The following is an 18,756-nucleotide window of genomic DNA, read 5'->3' on the forward strand; positions in this document are numbered from 1 at the left end:
TGGGATTCGGGCTGAGATGGAGGAAATGGATCTTGGCTTGCCTAAAGTCAGCCTCTATTTCTATACTTGTTAATGGATCTCCGACTTCTGAATTCAGGCTTAGTAGAGGAGTGAGGAAAGGCGACCCACTCTCACCTTTCTTGTTTATTTTGGCGGTCGAGGGATTGAATATTCTTATGAAAGCGGCGTTGGATAAAGGTTTATTTAAGGGTATTGAAGTCATTCTAGTTTCACATCTTCAATATGCCGATGATACTATGTTTTTCTGGGAATGGAGCCGAACTAATGCGTTTAATCTAAGAAACATCCTTAAATGTTTTGAGCTAGCTTCGGGACTTAAAGTTAATTTTGAAAAAAGTAGTGTTTTGGGGTGGGAGTTGATCCAGCCATCATCAATACAGTTGCGGGTAATTTGGGTTGTCAAGTGGGGAGTTTTTCGTTCATATACATTGGCTTGCCTATTGGTGGTAATATGAAGAAATTAAAAGATTGGTTGCCGGTTATAGAAAAATTTAATTGTAGACTTTCGGGTTGGAAGATGCGTTCGATGTCGTTCGGTGGTCGTTTAACCTTGATTAAATCGGTTCTATCGAGTTTGCCATTGTACTACTTCTCGCTATTTCGTGCCCCGCCTTGTGTGATCAAATCTTTAGAGAGTGTAAGACATTCATTTTTTTGGGGTGGGTCGGGTTCGGGCGGGAAAATATATTGGGTTAAATGGGAAAATATCTTAAATTTCTACGGGAACGGGGGGTTAAACATTGGGTCCTTAAAATGTAAAAATCTTGCATTTTTGGGAAAGTGGTGTTGGAGGTTTAAAACCAAAACCGACTCACTTTGGTCAAAATTTATTTGTAGTATTCACGGGTATGCGGTCGTTTAATTGCTAATGTTGAATCACCCGTAAACCGTGGCGTTTGGAGTAATATTATTTTAGCAGGAAAAGATATGGAAGAGTTGCAGGTTAATTTCCAAGACTCGTTCACAAAGATGTTGGGTCGTGGTGATAATACTCTTTTTTGGTTTGAACATTGGGTTGGAAGTGATAAACTTTGTAATATTTTTCCAAGATTATACAGATTAGATCCTTAACCTAATGTGAGTGTAAAAGACATAATGGGGATTGCAGACTTCGAGACTTCAGCGGTTTGGAACTGGAAACGAGATCCTAGTGGAAGAGTTATTTCTGAATTTGAAGGCCTTCGTGAATTATTGGCTGCTGTTTATGTCGACCGTTCAAAGTCGGATAGCTGGAAATGGGCACTTTCTTCTAATGGTAAATTTTCTGTAAAAAACCTTTCTGTAATTCTGGATGAGCAGTTTTTAGGTACTCCTGTTGCTCCATTGGCTACTTTACGCAATAGGTTAGTACCGAAAAAACTAGAAATTTTCGTGTGGAGATCGTTAAAAGGCAGGCTACCGGTAAGATTGGAACTCGATAAACGGGGTATCGACCTCAACTCCTTACGTTGTCCGCTTTGTGATAATGATTTGGAGTCGGTGGATCATGTTTTGGTTTCGTGTATAAAAGCGTCTAAAGTTTGGGAACGTATTTTTAAGTGGTGGAAAATGGGTTCGTTCAGCAACTTTTGTCTACAAGATGTTCTAGGTGATTGTGATGATTCGACAACAAGTACAAAGTTCGGGAATTTATTTGGGCTGCCATGAGATGGATAAGTGCGTATTGTATTTGGAAAAACCGGAATAATACAGTGTTCCGGGGAAAATCTTGGAACCCGCTGGTTGCCCTTAGTGAAATACAAACTTTATCCTTCGATTGGATCTCAAATCGAGCTCGTGGGAAAAAATTTGATTGGAATACTTGGATTACAAACCCACAAGTTTATCTTTCGCAATTTCAATAATGTGTCGGGTACTAGTGTATGCAAGTGTCGTGTATCTTATAAGTGTGTTCTTTGTGCATTTGTAATTGTATGTAATTTAAAGTTGGAGTAGGTTGTAGGAACAGTGGTGTGAAATTGGGTGTGTTAATGTCTATATAGCTCTCGAGGTTGATGTATTTGAGTCATACTCTTATGGCTCTTGCTTTGTAACTTTTTATTTTAATGATTGCTTGCCTTTCAAAAAAAAAAAAAAAAAAAAAAAAAACATCTATTATTGTTGTTGTGTTTGGATTTCTCTTCTACAACTCCAAGCAATAATCTCTAAGTCTTAAATATTGTTTCTTGTAGTCACCAATAATTACTTTCTTTGCCTTTGACTTAGCCCTATATGCAGCCATCTTCTTCACTCTCAATTCATATTTTGATGTCATTATCTCTTTATTTGCACATGCCTTAAGATCTGGATCTGCTACTAGGAGTTCACCAATTTCTCTGGATATAAAAGTGAATGACAGTTGTTTGAGTTTCCTCTTTTGTTGACATGTGTGTTCTTCGTGTAAGGTCTTGACAATCAATGTGTCATGATTTTTACCTTTTGAAGCAAGTAAAGTCAAAGGGCATACAGGTTTTTTGTTGACTTCTCCCAATCCATAACATCTAATTCTTACCCTATCTTTATCATTCTTTTGTGATTTCAAATCCCTTCTTGTTTCAATTACATGTAGTCTTGCCGTTTCTTTGATTTCTTTTGTGGTAGAAAACTCTTGCCCAACATAAAACTTGTGATAACATACTTTAAGTGGTTCTTCTTCATTACTTTTTCTCAATTCATTCAACCTCAACTTTCTTTCAATATCCACTTTGTCACACTCATTTTCACAATCAGATTCATCAAAGTCCACACCTTCAGCTTCAACAACTTCTCCACTATCACAGACTTGGTTTGGTTTCAACTCTAGATCATTAATCTCATAATTACTATCATCACTCTCATCTTCTTCACTACCATCTTCACTCTCAGCTTCACTCTCATCTTGACTTAAGTTTTGACAATTAATAACAGTTTTACTTAAAGCAATCCCAGAATCAATTTCATCAATCAAACTTCCTCTTCCTATAGAACTAACCTCGTGTTCAAAATACACATTAATGAATTGAAACTGTGGAATGTAACTTAACATCTTAACAACATCAGATTCTCTTGCTAAAGGAGACAAACCATTATTCAAATCACTGCCAGGCATTCTAAAATGATAATACATAACTTCATCACCTACATTAACAACCTCCTTTACAATGGCATTTAGCTTTTCCATACAAAAAGTAGATAGACGTTTCAATGGATTTAACATTCCTCCAGCGTAGTGTCTTTGAGGGTTATGGATGAATTTACCATGATGATGTAAGTTAATTGCAAAAAGTTCTTGGTATATACCTGAAACAAATACCATATCAACCATTCTAAAACCATATCAATGTAACAGTATCTAACACCATATCAATGTAACAGTACATCTAATCGTTATGAAAAAAAAAATGTTGAATGTAACAGTATCTAAAACCATATCAATGTAACAGTACATCTAATCGTTCTGAAAAAAAAAATTGTTGAATGTAACAGTAACATAGACATAAACCCTAAATATTTATGACATTAATTTCGTATAAAAAACTGACCATATGTATCTTGGATATCGTAATCAAAGTTATCTGGTCTCTTAAACCAACCATTATCATCCGCCATTGCAGACTCATAAACCTCCCACGTAAAGAAAAAATATTGCTGATGGTACAGGAGGAATATGAAGGGTGTTTAATTCACGTGACAAGCACGATATAATACACTAACGGCAAATATAACGTAAGGTAAACGGAAGTTTAAAACAGGGACTAAACTGAGACTTTATATGTCATTTAAGGATGAGTTGTGCAGATTATATAACAAATGGATGATTTGGGATAAATAACAAAAAGACATGGATTATTTGGGCATTTTTATCTTTATAAATTGTATAAAATTTGTAATTTATAGCCTTATTAAGAGTTTTTTAAGTAATAATAATAGATCCAACTAAATGGGTATAAAATCACTAGTAGATTGATCGGGTGATACATTTTGCCAATTTGCCTCACTTGTTCTCCTCATGCAATATTTTGTATCATTCCCATTAGGTCTAGTTTAAACTTTAATTTTGTTATTCAATTAAATAAATAATAAATAAATATATTAATTATTTTTTATTATATTAAATAAATTGTTAGATTAAACACCAGACTAGATTATTTTGAAAGCCATTGTGTTTACATCATCCGATCCAAAAGTATAAGCATTTAGTGGAGATGCGACAATATTAAAGACGAGAGAAAAGAACATCGTAGATTTCATTTGATTAAATTTTTTTAAATAAATGTACATAAACTTGTCCAAAAAACCATATGATTTAGTGTACAAATCATCATTCCGAATCACTCTCCATGCTTCCCATGGCCTTCAATCCTGTTGGTTTCTGCATGTAATTTACAAAAAATTCACACAATTAAGTTAAAGGCCTTTTTACTTTTTCATATTTTTAAAACAACAGACATAATTACACAATTGTACTACAGATATGATAAATTTATTATCAAATATATTAAATTTAATAAAGCTACAAGCATTCAAAACTTGTATTGTAAAAGTGAATATAATGCATAATTAAAGTGTTTATTGAAAAATTTAGTAAATTTATCGTCACCCTAAATTTTTATTAAAATAAAACATTATGTTAAAAATAAAATATACCTTCTTGGTGCTCTTCTTCTCTCTAACCTCATATCTCTCTTGACACATATCGGTTAACCACGCTCCTGGACTAACCAACTGCTCCATTCAATAATAGCAGGGGCAAATTAGTAACTGACAAATTAACTTTATATGTGCAAATAAATATATAAATATAAATATTACGAGTAAAAATAAATAAATTATATTCTTGTTCCACAAGCCAAAATATCACACATGACACAACCATGCAAATACCAACTTGTACCACTTGCAACAACAATTCCCACCAATTCCAAGTTGGCAAATTTAATCACCGACGTATGTGAAAACATATACAGTAACAATTTCCTTGGATATTAAATTATTTAATTTAAATTTAAATAAAAAGAATATGGTCAGAATATTCTTAAAAAAGATATTCCGTAATAAATAAATATGGATTATGAAAATGCCCAAAATTCGACATATTGTAAAAAAATAACCTTAAGAGTAATATTGAAAAAAATAAAAATAAAAAACAGGTAAGAAAAATAAAATAAATCCATCTTTAAAGCGTTATAATCCAAAGGTTCAAAATTAACTAAACCATAAAACAAGTACTAGTATCTCTTTTACTAAAACTTGTACCAAGTAATTTATTTACTCCGTATATATTTACATATTTATAAATCTCATAATTTTCGGTCAAAAATCCTTTTTTTCCTTGATATTTACAAACAAAAACACACACACGCACACAGGCAGAGAGAATGGGAATAGTGTGTGTGCAATATGTAAACAAGAGACATACAAAGATGAAAGAAATTTTGGCTTACAAGAACAGTTCTTTGGATCATTTTAGCTCTCTTTTTAGGCCTATGAGAAGGCTTGCAACCTTTCATTGCTAAAAAATCTTCTTCTTTTTCTTTGCTTGTTAATGCTATGTAAAGTTTTGGCCATACATGTTTGCTTTTACTACTACTTTCATCCAACCCTCCGCCGCCGTCCACGGCGGAGATCTTAGGTTTCTCAACCACCCCCGCCGCCGCACTCTCTTTTTCCGATGAAGATTTCCGGTAGCTTTCTGATCTTAATGTTGTTGCTGCCTCAGAATTCCTGAAACAACAAACTGATTCTTGTTGATTTATAAAACATAAAAATACATTTTTTTTTTTTAATTCCCAGTCTGTAAAATTAAAAAAATTTCTAGCTTTCTTGTTAACCATGAAGCAAACATCACTAATTTTTTCTTCAAAACTCTGTTTGCAAATCAAACAAATTTCCATTAAAGATCAAATTTTTTCCATAATTTCGTAATTATGGCAAATTGAAAAAACCCAATATGTCTTTCATATTTTGATTGTGAATCAGAAGATGACCCAAATCTATATTTTTTTAAGTTTCAGAGCAGATTTAGAGATCCTTAAATTCAGTTTCAAATTCACTCATTTTATTAAAAAAAAATCTTTTTTTTTTAGAATATTATGTAAAACAAGCTTCAAACCCACAAAAAAGTTTCAATTTTGGGAGTATTTCTTGTTTCAAGACCACATCAAATCCAAAAAAAAATTACAATATTTCAAATTTTTTTTTTTTTTTTCTGATATAAACAGAAAACTCTTTCACCTTGTGAGACGAGTAGATGGTGGTGGTAAAGATGGTTCTGGGTTATCATTATCAGAACTAAACGCAACAAAATTAGAATTAATTTTCCGGCGAATTCTCCGGCGACCGGAAACGGCAAAAGATGGGTCGGCGTTATCATCATGGTCTCTAACTCTTACACATCTTAGTCTCTTTTTATTTCCCCATCTTAAAAATAAATCTGTGGTGCTTTCTACTGCTTCTTCTTGTTTACACCCTATTCTTTTTTCAATTTTCTCCATCTAATTAAAAAATTCAACTTTTTCAACATATAAAAATAATCAAAATTTGAACTTTATGTTACAGATCATTAAAATAAAACAGCGATCTGGTAAATTGTTGTTAAAATGCACCTGCAAATTAACCAAAAAAAAAAAAAAGTCAATTCAGACTAACCTATATAACAAAGAAGAAACTATTTTATTTTAAATCTAATATTGAATTGATGAACTTACAGAAACAAATACACACAGTGAATTGTACGAAAATGGGGTTTTTGGGAAGGAGAAATGGGTTGGTTTCATTTTGTTATTGTGATTATGGAATTTATATATCTTGTAGTTTGTTGTGAGATAAGTTTTGGTGTGTGGTGACCCTTGGATTTTGAATCAACGGTGGATGATGAATGACACGTCTTTGGTTGAAATAAAGAGGATGCATCTGATACTTTCTCTTCTCTTCTCTTCTTTTTAATATTTTTTTGGGCTTTATTGTTTAAGCTTTAAAATAGGACAAAGCCCATAAGTTACGGTTAAAGACCCAACATTAAGCCCATATGTGATACCCTTGGCATTGTCAGACCTGCCCAAAATTGTAAAAGTCACGGGGACGCATCGGTCGAGACCTAGGAAGGACGCGTCGGTCGAGTCGGGGACGCATCGGACTTTGACCAATGTTGACTTTATTAATAATTTCTTAAATATATATTTATATATATATATATATAATATAAAATAGTTGATTTTATACCATAAATTTCTTAGATAAAAACTTGAGTTTATAAAAAAAGCAAACTTCAAACTCAATTAATGTTACCGAGTCTTAATCAGTAAGGACACAGAGAAAAGAGCGGTCCAAAAAATGAAAACAAACCCTAATGTTAAAACATATCAGATCTTGACGAAACTTTGACTGATTTTGACCGATTTTGACCATCTTTGACAGACTTTGACAGAAGTTTTAGCTTTGACCATCTTTTGAGTCGTTTTCAGAAAAAACGGGACGGAGAACCGAAAAAAATGTCGCATCGGCCGACGCATCAGTCAAGTTGGCCGACTTTTACAACACTCACCTGCCACACAAACATATTAAATTGGGCTATCCACCAAAACGCTTATTTTTATAAAAAAAAATTATAAGAACTCCTCCCTCTAAAAAAAAGAAATTTTCAAAATACCCTCGCAAGTCGCAAGACATGCTTGCGACCTTGCAACTCTTGAATTTTCGTTGTTTTAACGAGGAAATTCAAGTCCCGAGACGACATGTCTAAGACAATACGAGTCGCAAGGTCGCATAGTAGGCGTTGCGACCTTGCACCTCGTTTAATTAGGACTTTATGTATTATTTTTTTTTTTTTTTTTTTTTTTTTTGTCATTTGTAGTTTCAAAATAAGATAAGTACTTAAATAAACAAGATACAAACATCTAAACACATTGTAGAATGACTTTTTAAAGGTATAAATCGAACAACACTTCAAAACACAATTATCCCGTGAGCAAAATTGATCCACCATCTGTAGATATAATTTGGAGAAAAGTAAAAAGTGGGTGTAAGTTCGGAACTATCTTTGTAAAAAACCTTAACCGAGTTCCTCATAGTAATGTTAAGGCAACAATATTCGATATATCGATGTTGAAATACAAAAGCATTTTTAACTACTAGAACGCATCCAACACATATACTCTTCACCTCTTCAAGGATTTTATGATGAATACTACATTTTATAAAACCTGTAGTATCCTAAACATAACATTAAAGTAAACAATTGTTTTATTAATAACGTGAACATATTGAGGATTTTACTTTTATCACTTGATAACACCAACAACTTGGTTAATTTTGCCTCCTTTTCAGACAACCAGGTATTACTCTTATATTCGAGTACCCTTTCACTCAAAAACAAAAATTAATGTCACATAGTGTATAACACAAACAAATGTCAAAAAGTGTATATATCTAGTCCTTTAGACCATAGGCAGGCTTGACAATTTTTGGCCAAAAAGTGCAATCTGACTCTGACTAGGCAGTGTCAATTTTTGACATTTTATGTAACGACCCTGAATTTTTTAACGTTTATTTATTAATAATTATTATTAATACTTGTGATTAAATGAATGTATTGTTATATACATTTACTTGTTACCATACTTGACTTTGAATGCCTGAAACGTCTTTGTGACACACGTACATTACACGAATAATATTTTCGAGTATTATTTACATTCATGATTAAGTTTTATTAATTATTTTTAATTAACTATGGATACTAGTTAATTACTTGGGCTTTTGTTGGATTAACTTATTAAATACTTGAACTTGGGCTTTGATTAGTGTTAATGGACTTAAGAGCCCACCCTACACACCTTAATGGACTTATTAGCCCATTACTTCCATGTAAGTATTATTTAAGGCTTAACTAGATGAACTAATACATAAGGAATCTAGTTACATGTTACTTCCCATGCAAATAAATCTAATAACCACCTTTTTAAGTCTTTACATGCAATAAACTTGTGGACACTTCCCTCCTTCCCTTTTGATGCAAAACCGTCGGCCAACATATGCCAAAGGGAGTTCAAAATTTTTTTTTTAACTACTTGATTCACTAGTATCCTTCATTCATTTCACACACTTACTTGCTTTCATTTTTTTCTCTCAAACTTTTCTCTCTTTTTCTCTCATCTTGTAAGTAACTTGAACAAACATTTCTCTTCTTCTTTTTCTTGCAAAAATCGAAACCAAACACCCTTAATCATCATCATTTACTTATCTTTGTTTGTTGTTTGATACTTGTTAGTTGTTGTTGATTACTTACATGTTGTTAAGAATCAAACTCTTTAGTTTGATTCTTCATATTATCTTGTATTTACAAGAACATGCAAGAACTAAACTTTCTAGTTTATGTTCTAAATTTAATGTTTGAAAGATTGTAAGTTCATATGTTGTAAAATCATACTTGTAATTCATGTTAGTATACTTAAAGTTTACTTTTCTTAAAGATCAAGACTTTGACTTGAATCTTTAAAGTATGAACAACAGTGAACTAGTTACTTGTTTATTTAGTTTATTACTTCATTCTTGCACTTTTTAAATTCATGAATCATGTTGTTGTTGTTCAAGTGTTACTAGTTAACTTTGATCTCATTTTTCTTGAACTAAAGTTAACTTTAAAGTTCAAGAACATGGAAGTATAACTTTTTAGTTATAACTTCATACACTTGTGTTAGATTTAACTTAATAACTTTAGATCTAGACCTTTGGATCTTGGATCTTCAAGATCTAACTAAGAACTATGTTCTACATCTTAAGATCTTGATTAGTTAGTTTACTTTCAAGTTTGTAGTTCAATATTACTTTTATATTTCATGTATGTGTTAAATCTAAGACTTTGATGTAACTTTGGTTCATCAAACTACATACAACACTTAATTGAGTTGTGCTACATATCTTAGACTTGCACTTGTGTTATGATGGTCAAAACTTGGTTAAGATGATGCAAACACATCAACGAGTTGTACACTTGAAGCTATATGCATCAAGGATGAGAACTGTGATAAGCATCGAGCACCAAGAACCACAGGAACCTACTGTTTACTATTTTCTGGAACAGACCCGAATACCTAGGCTACTGTAAAGTTGATTTTCAGTTAGCTCTGTTCGAGTATATAATTTTTCGTTTAAGACTCGTCTTAATCCGAGTTACGGTTTAGGATTTATGGCCCTCCGAGTGTCACTATGTCTTTTAACGTTGTGCTGAAAATTCTGACCTACTCGCACTTAAACCGTCGCCACGGTCAATCGAAGACGAGTTTGCTTCTGGAATTTTTACCACAACTAAAGGACTCATATACGGAGCCATGGCCACTGGTCTCACCTTATTTCAGTAGGTATAGAGGCCGTGGTGACTGACCGAAATCAGCCTTTGTTTTAAACTCTTTTCATGAACGAAACTTACTTTACACCTTTTGTTTGATGATGAATGATGATGACCTTTAAGACCTAATTTACATACTTTTAAACCTATTGGGAAGATTTACTGACTTAGTACTATTTGACTTAGGTTGATGACTTTCCGGACCTACGTACTTGCATACTTCCCGACTCGACTTTACCACTACTTTACCACTGTGAGTTATAGCATCCCTTTTTACTTTAACTATTTTGGGAACTGAGAATACATGTGCATTTTACGTTTTACATACTAGGCACGAGTACTTAAACTTTATATATTTGTGGGTTATACAACGGCATAAACATTCCCTTTAGCTCGGTAACGTTTAGTCATTGGTTTTTGAACCGGTGACCGCGAATCTTAGATATGGATCCATAGGGTTTGACATCCCCACTCGGGCTAGTCGCACTAGCATTTAACGAGTGTTTTATACTTCATATACATACGCACTGGGTAGGTACTGTGATGACCCGGAAATTTCTGACCAAATTTAAACTTAATCTTTGTATGATTAACATTTCCGACACGATAAGCAAAGTCTGTAAAACTGAATCTCAAAATTTTTGAACTACTTTTATATATTTAAATACCTTTCGGTTGTTTTCGACGATTCGCGAACAATTATATGTAAATAGATACATATATACTATAACTTGAAAAGGTAACAATGTATTAATTATTTGATACCGTACATTAAACTTATTGGTTTAAATATCTATTTGAATATATATGATAAGTTGAAATATTTATTATTAAAATTTATTTATAAATAACTTCCAATGTGTATTTAAAAACTGATTTATATATATTAAAAAGATATATACATATATATAATTTCAAGTTATTTAGTAAACGATAGTAACATTTTCAAATTGCTACAGTACCCAAAATGCTACAGTGTTTTTGAAAATCACTATTTGCTACAGTGAAATTGACTTTGCTACAGTGAATTGCTACAGTAAAAAATGACTTTGCTACAGTGGTATAGTTTATGGATGATTTAAGACTATATTTTGACAAAGGTACGATTCATGAAACGTAAAGTACAAGTTTTCTCAGCGTACGAAAGGGCGTTTGAAAAACCGGAACTGGGACATAAGTCGAGTGACAACGTACGACTTATCGGAACAAAAATTACAAGTCAACTATGCACGTGAATTTAATATAATATATAATTAATTAATTTAAATTATATATATTATATTTATATTTTATTATGTCGACAAATGTTAGGACAAAAACATGTGGGCTGGAAAAATAGGGTCATGCGATCGCATGGCCTGTGGCCTTCAAACCCATGCGATCGCATGGGAGGTCTGGCCAGGCGAGGTCTATAAATTTCATCGATTTTGGCTCAGTTTACACACATATATATTCATCTTACTCCATATTTATATTATTATTATTATTATTATTATTATTATTATTATTATTATTATTATTATTATTATTATTATTATTATTATTATTATTATTATTATTATTATTAAGATTAATATTATTATTAATCTAATTATTATTAGTATTATACCTAAAATACTACGACGAGGTCATGAGCGTGTCACTTTCAAAATATGTTTTCAAGCGGGATAGAGTTAAGGAAATTATGGGTTATTGCCATGGAGGTTATGGGTAATGTTCGGGGGTATATTTATGAATCAAATCTAGTGTTTATTATCTCCGTTACGTCTACGTACTTTTCTACAATATTGATATGTTGAGATCTACAGTTATTTGGTAATCCGTGTTTCGATCACATTTTGGTGAACGACTTTATATGCTGCTAAGGTGAGTTTATAGTATCCCTTTTTAAATACTTTAAATATTTTTGGACTGAGAATACATGCAAATGCTTTATTAACCGATATACAATATTTATATGCGTGAGTTTCATTTGCTCCCTTTTTAAATGATTTTGCAATATATATTTTTGGGCTGAGAATACATGCACTTTATTTTAAACACAATGGATACAAGTACATACTAAATTCTACACTGAGTTTGAACCGAAAATCCCTTAGCTTTGGTAACTAGTAACTGCCAGCTATAAGAACTGGTGGGCGTGAGTAGTAGTATATGGATCCATAGGGCTTGATATCCCCGTCCGAGCTAGAGCACTAGCCTTTTAACGGACGTATGCTATTTGAGAAGCGTACACGTTGGTTTGCGTGTATTATTAAGATGATTATACAAAGGGTACAAATTATATATACGTTAAGTTTAGTTACCAGGGTGCTCTGTTATGTAGAATCTATTGATAAACATTTCTGGATGAAACAACTGAAATCTTGTGATCCACCTTTATATACAGATTATACGAAACATTAAAACTATGAACTCACCAACCTTTGTGTTGACACTTTTTAGCATGTTTATTCTCAGGTTTCGTAGAAGTCTTCCGCTATTTGCTTAGATGTTAGACAAGCTATGTGCATGGAGTCTTACATGACATATTTTTCAAGGAAACGTTGCATTCACCAAATCATCACCATGTATCTTATTTTGACTGCATTGTCAACGGAAGTACTGTTGTAAACTATTATTTATGGTGATTGTCTATATGTAGAAATCATCAGATGTCGAAAACCTTTGATTTAAATATTCATTTATGGTGTGCCTTTTCAAAAGAATGCAATGTTTACAAAACGTATCATATAGAGGTCAAATACCTCGCAATGAAATCAATGAATGACGTGTTCGTCCATATGGATTGGAGCGATCGTCACACCAAGTGTACTTTCAGGGGGTATAAACGTTAAGTTAGTTACTAAGTGCCCACGGTTAAACATATACTTTATCATACTGTTTTGAAACGCTCTTTGTAGCACTGAAATCTCGTGGCCTACCTTACATACTGTTATACTTAAACTATAGCTCACCAACCTTTGTGTTGACGTTTTTAAGCATGTTTTTCTCAGGTGCTTAAGGTTTCTTCCGCTGTATACTAGTCTTGCTGTAGACACCTGCTGCTTTAGAGATGTCACTGCATGAACGTTTACCTTGCATTCAAACATTATTACTTTTGAACTATGATTTGTAACGACCTGAGGGTCACGTACTATTTCTAATTGCTTCTGTTCATTGAGGCATACTTTTGGTTGTAAAACAATTGACGTTGGTTATGACATCAGCTTTTATCATGAATGCAAACTTGTTTTGAAAACGCATATAGTGTTTGACCTTGTAATGATCCTGTTGTTGATGATTCGTACACGATGGTTTTGTACGGGGCATCACATTTGGTATCAGAGCATTGGTTGTAGGGAATTAGGTTGCATTAGTGAGTCTAAGACCGACCCGAGTAGGATTCACTAATAGGATTAATCTACAACTTGCTAGTTTACTTGTTTTCGCTGAATTTACTGCATGCTGCTGCTTACTTTTACTGCTATATGTCATATGCTACTACTTGTTTTCACTACTGCATGCTATTATCTGCTTTCGATTGCATGATACTTGTCGTTATTTCCATGCTACTTACTGCTACACATGATTTAGACTATCATAGTTACTTGGCCTAATACGTGCTTACTTTATGACTTACTGACATGGAAAATTTATTTTTCCTTGTTCAGATGTTGGATATTCCACCTGCTATCATTTTGGGCAGCGATTCAGACACTTCAGCCACTTCACCTGCCACGGTTGCCGATCCCCCGATTCCGTCTGTGACACACTCTAGTGACCCAGGCGCTTCGTCCTCCGGAGCTAGTAGTCATGCGCCTGCCCCATTGGGTACTGCAGACGGAGCCCAGGACCTCTCGAAGATTCCAGCTCCACTTTCCCCGGTACCTCAGGAGCCACAGCACCATTCCGGTGGTGTTGTGATTCCTGCGGAATTTGGGGAAGGTCCATTCCGTAATCAGTATCGCCATTGGTGCCGACGCGCTCCTGATGGACGACTCGTGCCGATCCAGCCTTTTAGATACCGACAGATGATGGTCGCCTGAGGAGAGCTAGTACAGCCATCTGTGCAGCCACCTCCACATGATTCGGATGACCCATCATCCGCTGATTCTTCATCAGACAACTCATCCACAGACGACTCTAGTGACGATGACTCCGACTAGGAGGACCTTGATGATGCACCTGTTCAGCCACCCTCCACCCCGCCGAAGAAGCGGTACCGTTTCGACGGCACCATTATTCCGGGGATCAACGGAGGTCGAGCATTCACTGACGCATATGGTCGGCGTCGTAGGGTTACCGCCCGTAAGCGGCTTGTGCCGTATCCTGCTGATCCCTTCATCCGTAAGCCTTACCGCTTCGCAGCCTCTACTTTTGGAGCTGGACCGTCTGCACCACCAGCTCCACCAGCACCACCCGTACCGACTGCACCGCCCGCCACACCTACTCCCTCTATCGAGGAACTGACAAGGGAGGTGGAGATCCTCCGTGCTCGGGTAGCTGAGCTCGAGGACCAGATGTCCCACGTATTGGACATCCTACACCCACCATCACCATAGGCCTTTTGTAGTAGATTTCATTATGTAATCTAGTTGTAGTTTTATGTATTACTTATGTATTGTACGAACCTATGCTGATGTATGCAACTTATTATTATTAATGAATTGAACTTTGCGTTATTTAATTCTTGCACGATGTTCTATTTACGTTACTGTATGATTCTGTGGTATTTGTACCTGGTTGTATTACTTAATAAACATGTGATGTGTTGATTCCATGTTGGTTACCATATACTGTATTATTACTATTTGCATACTGGATTTTGACTTGAGTCAAAATTTTTGTTTAGAACATCATGGCCAACGGACGATCCACACCTACCGTAGCCCAAATCGAGGATATGATCAATGAACGAGTCACCACAGCTTTAGCAGAAAGGAACCTCCGAGCTCCACCGCCACCGCCACCGGTTATCCCGCCCATTCGTAATGGGTGCACGTACAAAGAGTTCCAAAGCTGTAAACCCCACAACTTCAGTGGAATAGAGGGGCCGGTTGGTCTCACTAGATGGTTCGAGAAGTTAGAATCTGTGTTTCGAGTTAGTAACTGTTCAGATGAGAATAAGACCAAGTTTGCTTCATGCACGCTGTCTGACAGCGCACTAATGTGGTGGAACACGTTGGCTCAAGCAAAAGGTATTGATGAGGCATTTGCTACCCCATGGGAGGAGTTCAAAGGGGCCCTGATTGAGGAATATTGCCCTAGGACCGAGATCCAGAAGATGGAGTTGGAATTTATGCAGTTAAAGGCCGTTGGGAACGACCTTGATAGTTACAACTGGTGGTTTTTGGAACTTGCCCTGATGTGTCCTACCATGGTTACCCCGGAGTTCAAGCGTATGGAAAGGTACTTCTGGGGACTTCCTAAGAGCATTAAGGGAAACGTCACCTCGTCCAAGCCACCTAATGTCCTGGAAGCAATGTGCATGGCGCATACTTTAATGAATCAAATTATCATCGATGAACTGGAGAACGCTAAGTCTGAAGCGGGTAGTAGTGAGAAGCGCAAATGGGATAACAACAGGGGAAAGACCTATGATCAAAACCCGGCGAAACGACATGAGGGTTTCAAAGGAAACAACAACGGTGGGAACTCCAACCCCAACTACAAGGGAACCTTACCACAATGCAAGCGGTGCTACAAGCACCATACTGGGTATTGTAACGTTGTTTGTGAAAAAGTGCCAACGGACTGGACATATCGGTAAAGACTGCAAGGTCACCACCCTGAATGTGAAGGCGAACCCCAATGGACCGAAAAAGTGCTACGATTGCGGACAAACGGGCCATTTCAGAAATGCGTTTACTCCAAGATCGAGCATTTACAAGGATCGAGCATTTACTCCAACATCGATTTGCGATCCGGTTATCACCAGTTGAGAGTGAAGGAAAGTGATGTGATGAAGACTGCATTCAGAACTCGTTATGGTCATTATGAGTTTCTTGTGATGCCATTCGGTTTAACCAACGCGCCTGCCATGTTCATGGACCTTATGAATCATGTCTGCAAGCCATACCTAGATAAGTTCGTTATCGTCTTCATAGATGATATCCTCATCTACTCTAAGAGCGAAGAAGAGCATGAGCAACACCTCCGACTAGTGCTTGAACTCTTGAGACAAGAGCAACTTTATGCGAAATTCTCCAAGTGTGAATTTTGGTTGAAGGAAGTCCAGTTTCTGGGTCATGTTGTGAGTGACCAGGGTATCAAAGTTGACCCTGCCAAGATTGAAGCTATCAGCAAGTGGGAGACCCCCACTACACCGACGCATATTCGCCAATTTCTAGGTCTCGCCGGTTACTACCGAAGTTTTATTGAAGGTTTCTCTCTGATTGCACGTCCTTTGACCGCGTTGACTCACAAAGGGAAGAAGATCATTTGGGAACTCGCACACGAATCAGCATTTCAAACCTTGAAGAAGAAGTTGACCACCGCACCTATCTTATCACTTCCTGAAGGTAGTGACGATTTCGTCGTTTATTGCGATGCTTCGAAGAGTGGTTTTGGTTGTGTACTGATGCAACGCTCAAAGGTTATCGCTTATGCCTCCCGACAACTGAAGATTCACGAACGGAACTACACTACTCACGATCTCGAACTCGGAGCCGTTGTCTTTACGCTCAAATTGTGGAGACACTATCTTTATGGAACTAAGAGCACTATTTTCACCGATCACAAAAGTCTCCAACACATCTTTGATCAGAAGCAACTGAATATGAGATAGCGTCGATGGATCAAGACGCTAAACGACTATGATTGTGAACTTCGTTATCATCCTGGCAAGGCCAATGTTGTAGCTGACGCTTTGAGCTGAAAGGAGAGGATGGCACCTCTTCGTGTTAGGGCTCTGAACATCACCATCCATTCGAACCTCAACAGTCAGATCCGTGTAGCCCAAGATGAGGCTCTCAAGGAGGAGAATATATCTCATGAACATTTGAACATACTTGTCTCTCGATTCGAGGTTAGGGAGACTGGACTCCGATGTTATGCCGAAAGAATTTGGGTACCTCTTTATGGAGATCTACGGAACCTCATACTTGACGAAGCACACTAGTCGAGATATTCGATTCACCCCGGAGCGGGCAAAATGTACCACGATCTTAAGGAACAGTATTGGTGGCCAAATCTTCAAGTCTCGAGACGACATGTCTAAGACAATATGAGTCGCAAGGTCGCATAGTAGGCGTTGCGACCTTGCACCTCGTTTAATTAGGACTTTATGTATTTTTTTTTTTTTTTTTTTTTTGTCATTTGTAGTTTCAAAATAAGATAAGTACTTAAATAAACAAGATACAAACATCTAAACACATTGTAGAATGACTTTTTAAAGGTATAAATCTGTAACACCCTATTCCTGTTGCTGACTTTTTAGTTAATCGGGACGCCGTCCAGAAGGATGGGATGCCGTCCAGTTGTGAAAGCTTGGACGCCGTCCAGAATATGGGACGCCGTCCAGTTGGTCTGTCGGGCCAGCTGTGATATTTTAGATTTTAATAAGGGGCAAATTGGTATTTTCACTTATGGAACGAGTTAAGGCCACAAGATCAGTTCTAGGAGCCTCATTTGCTCTACTAACACCCACACAAACACTCTCATCTTGTTCTAGTGAGAGAGTAAGAGTTTTAAAGAGAGATAGGTTGATTTGGAGAAGAAGGAGTTGGATTCTCGCTAAAGCTCGGGTTCTAAAGTTGTTCATCTCGCTCCTAGCTACGTTGTGGTAGCATTGGTAAGCTCAAACTCCGAATTTCATTTGTTTAGATTTGATATTCAAGTTAGGGTTTTGAGCTAGTTTGTTGAGAAACCCTTTTAGATGATGAAATGGGTTTACGGTGACTATTTATTCTTGTCACTTGGCGGGTTTTGGTTCGGTTGACGATTTGGCCTTGATTAGGGTTTGATTTGGAGTTTAATCACTAGGATTAGTGATTATGGAAGTGTTGGAACCCTTTTGGGGTGAGTTTGGTTAACTAATTTTGAAATAGGTCAAAATTAAGGTTTTGGTGTCAAATTGGGTAAGACACGTGTTTAACACTTGTGTTCGGATTTAATCGGTGTGTTAGGACCATTTTCACTCGTGTTTGTGATTATTTGGTTAGTTTGGGCACGGTTTGTGCTTGGAGCTGCATTTGGGTCGAAATTTGCATTAAGTGTAAATTGGGTTGGTTTGTAAGTCAACCCTAATTGTGTTGTTTGTAATGTGATAATGGAATAGGTACTTTCCATTGACGGGTTGCGGAGTATTCGGAGGCATTCATCAAGACGACAAAGTGAGTGTTAATATCCTATGTGCATATGTATGTGTAGGATGGGTGCGGGTCGGGTGAAGTGGTTCTCGGTTATAGAGCTCACTTCACATATAGGTGGATTGATGGACTTGTGTATAG

The 18,756-nt window shown here is 36.0% G+C and overlaps 2 protein-coding genes across 2 annotated transcripts; one reads left to right on the forward strand and one right to left on the reverse strand.

Moving 5' to 3' along the window:
- Positions 1–1,116: 1,116 nt before the first annotated feature.
- Positions 1,117–1,668, forward strand: LOC139890408 (uncharacterized). Its single transcript, XM_071873293.1, has one exon. The coding sequence runs from the start codon at positions 1,117–1,119 to the stop codon at positions 1,666–1,668; it is 552 nt and encodes a 183-aa protein (XP_071729394.1).
- A 2,498-nt stretch (positions 1,669–4,166) lies between these two features.
- LOC139866381 (uncharacterized) lies at positions 4,167–6,748 on the reverse strand. The gene is made up of 5 exons (XM_071854613.1): positions 6,687–6,748; positions 6,214–6,584; positions 5,424–5,703; positions 4,627–4,704; positions 4,167–4,351 (listed from the first exon to the last, which is right to left on the reverse strand). The coding sequence occupies exons 2-5, from the start codon at positions 6,471–6,473 to the stop codon at positions 4,301–4,303; spliced, it is 669 nt and encodes a 222-aa protein (XP_071710714.1). The 5' UTR covers positions 6,474–6,584; positions 6,687–6,748; the 3' UTR covers positions 4,167–4,300.
- Between the last annotated feature and the right edge of the window lie 12,008 nt (positions 6,749–18,756).

Source organism: Rutidosis leptorrhynchoides, chromosome 1 (genome assembly GCF_046630445.1).
Source record: "Rutidosis leptorrhynchoides isolate AG116_Rl617_1_P2 chromosome 1, CSIRO_AGI_Rlap_v1, whole genome shotgun sequence".
Lineage (NCBI taxonomy): Eukaryota > Viridiplantae > Streptophyta > Magnoliopsida > Asterales > Asteraceae > Rutidosis > Rutidosis leptorrhynchoides.

Excerpts from the sequence above, each read along its gene's own strand:
- LOC139890408 (XM_071873293.1), top strand. The coding sequence starts at position 1,117 with ATGGGGATTGCAGACTTCGAGACTTCAGCGGTTTGGAACTGGAAACGA.
- LOC139866381 (XM_071854613.1), bottom strand. The coding sequence starts at position 6,473 with ATGGAGAAAATTGAAAAAAGAATAGGGTGTAAACAAGAAGAAGCAGTA. Across the intron at positions 5,704-6,213 it reads CCATCTACTCGTCTCACAAG|GAATTCTGAGGCAGCAACAA; the intron begins GTGAAAGAGTTT and ends TTGTTGTTTCAG. Across the intron at positions 4,705-5,423 it reads TGATCCAAAGAACTGTTCTT|TTGGTTAGTCCAGGAGCGTG; the intron begins GTAAGCCAAAAT and ends TGAATGGAGCAG.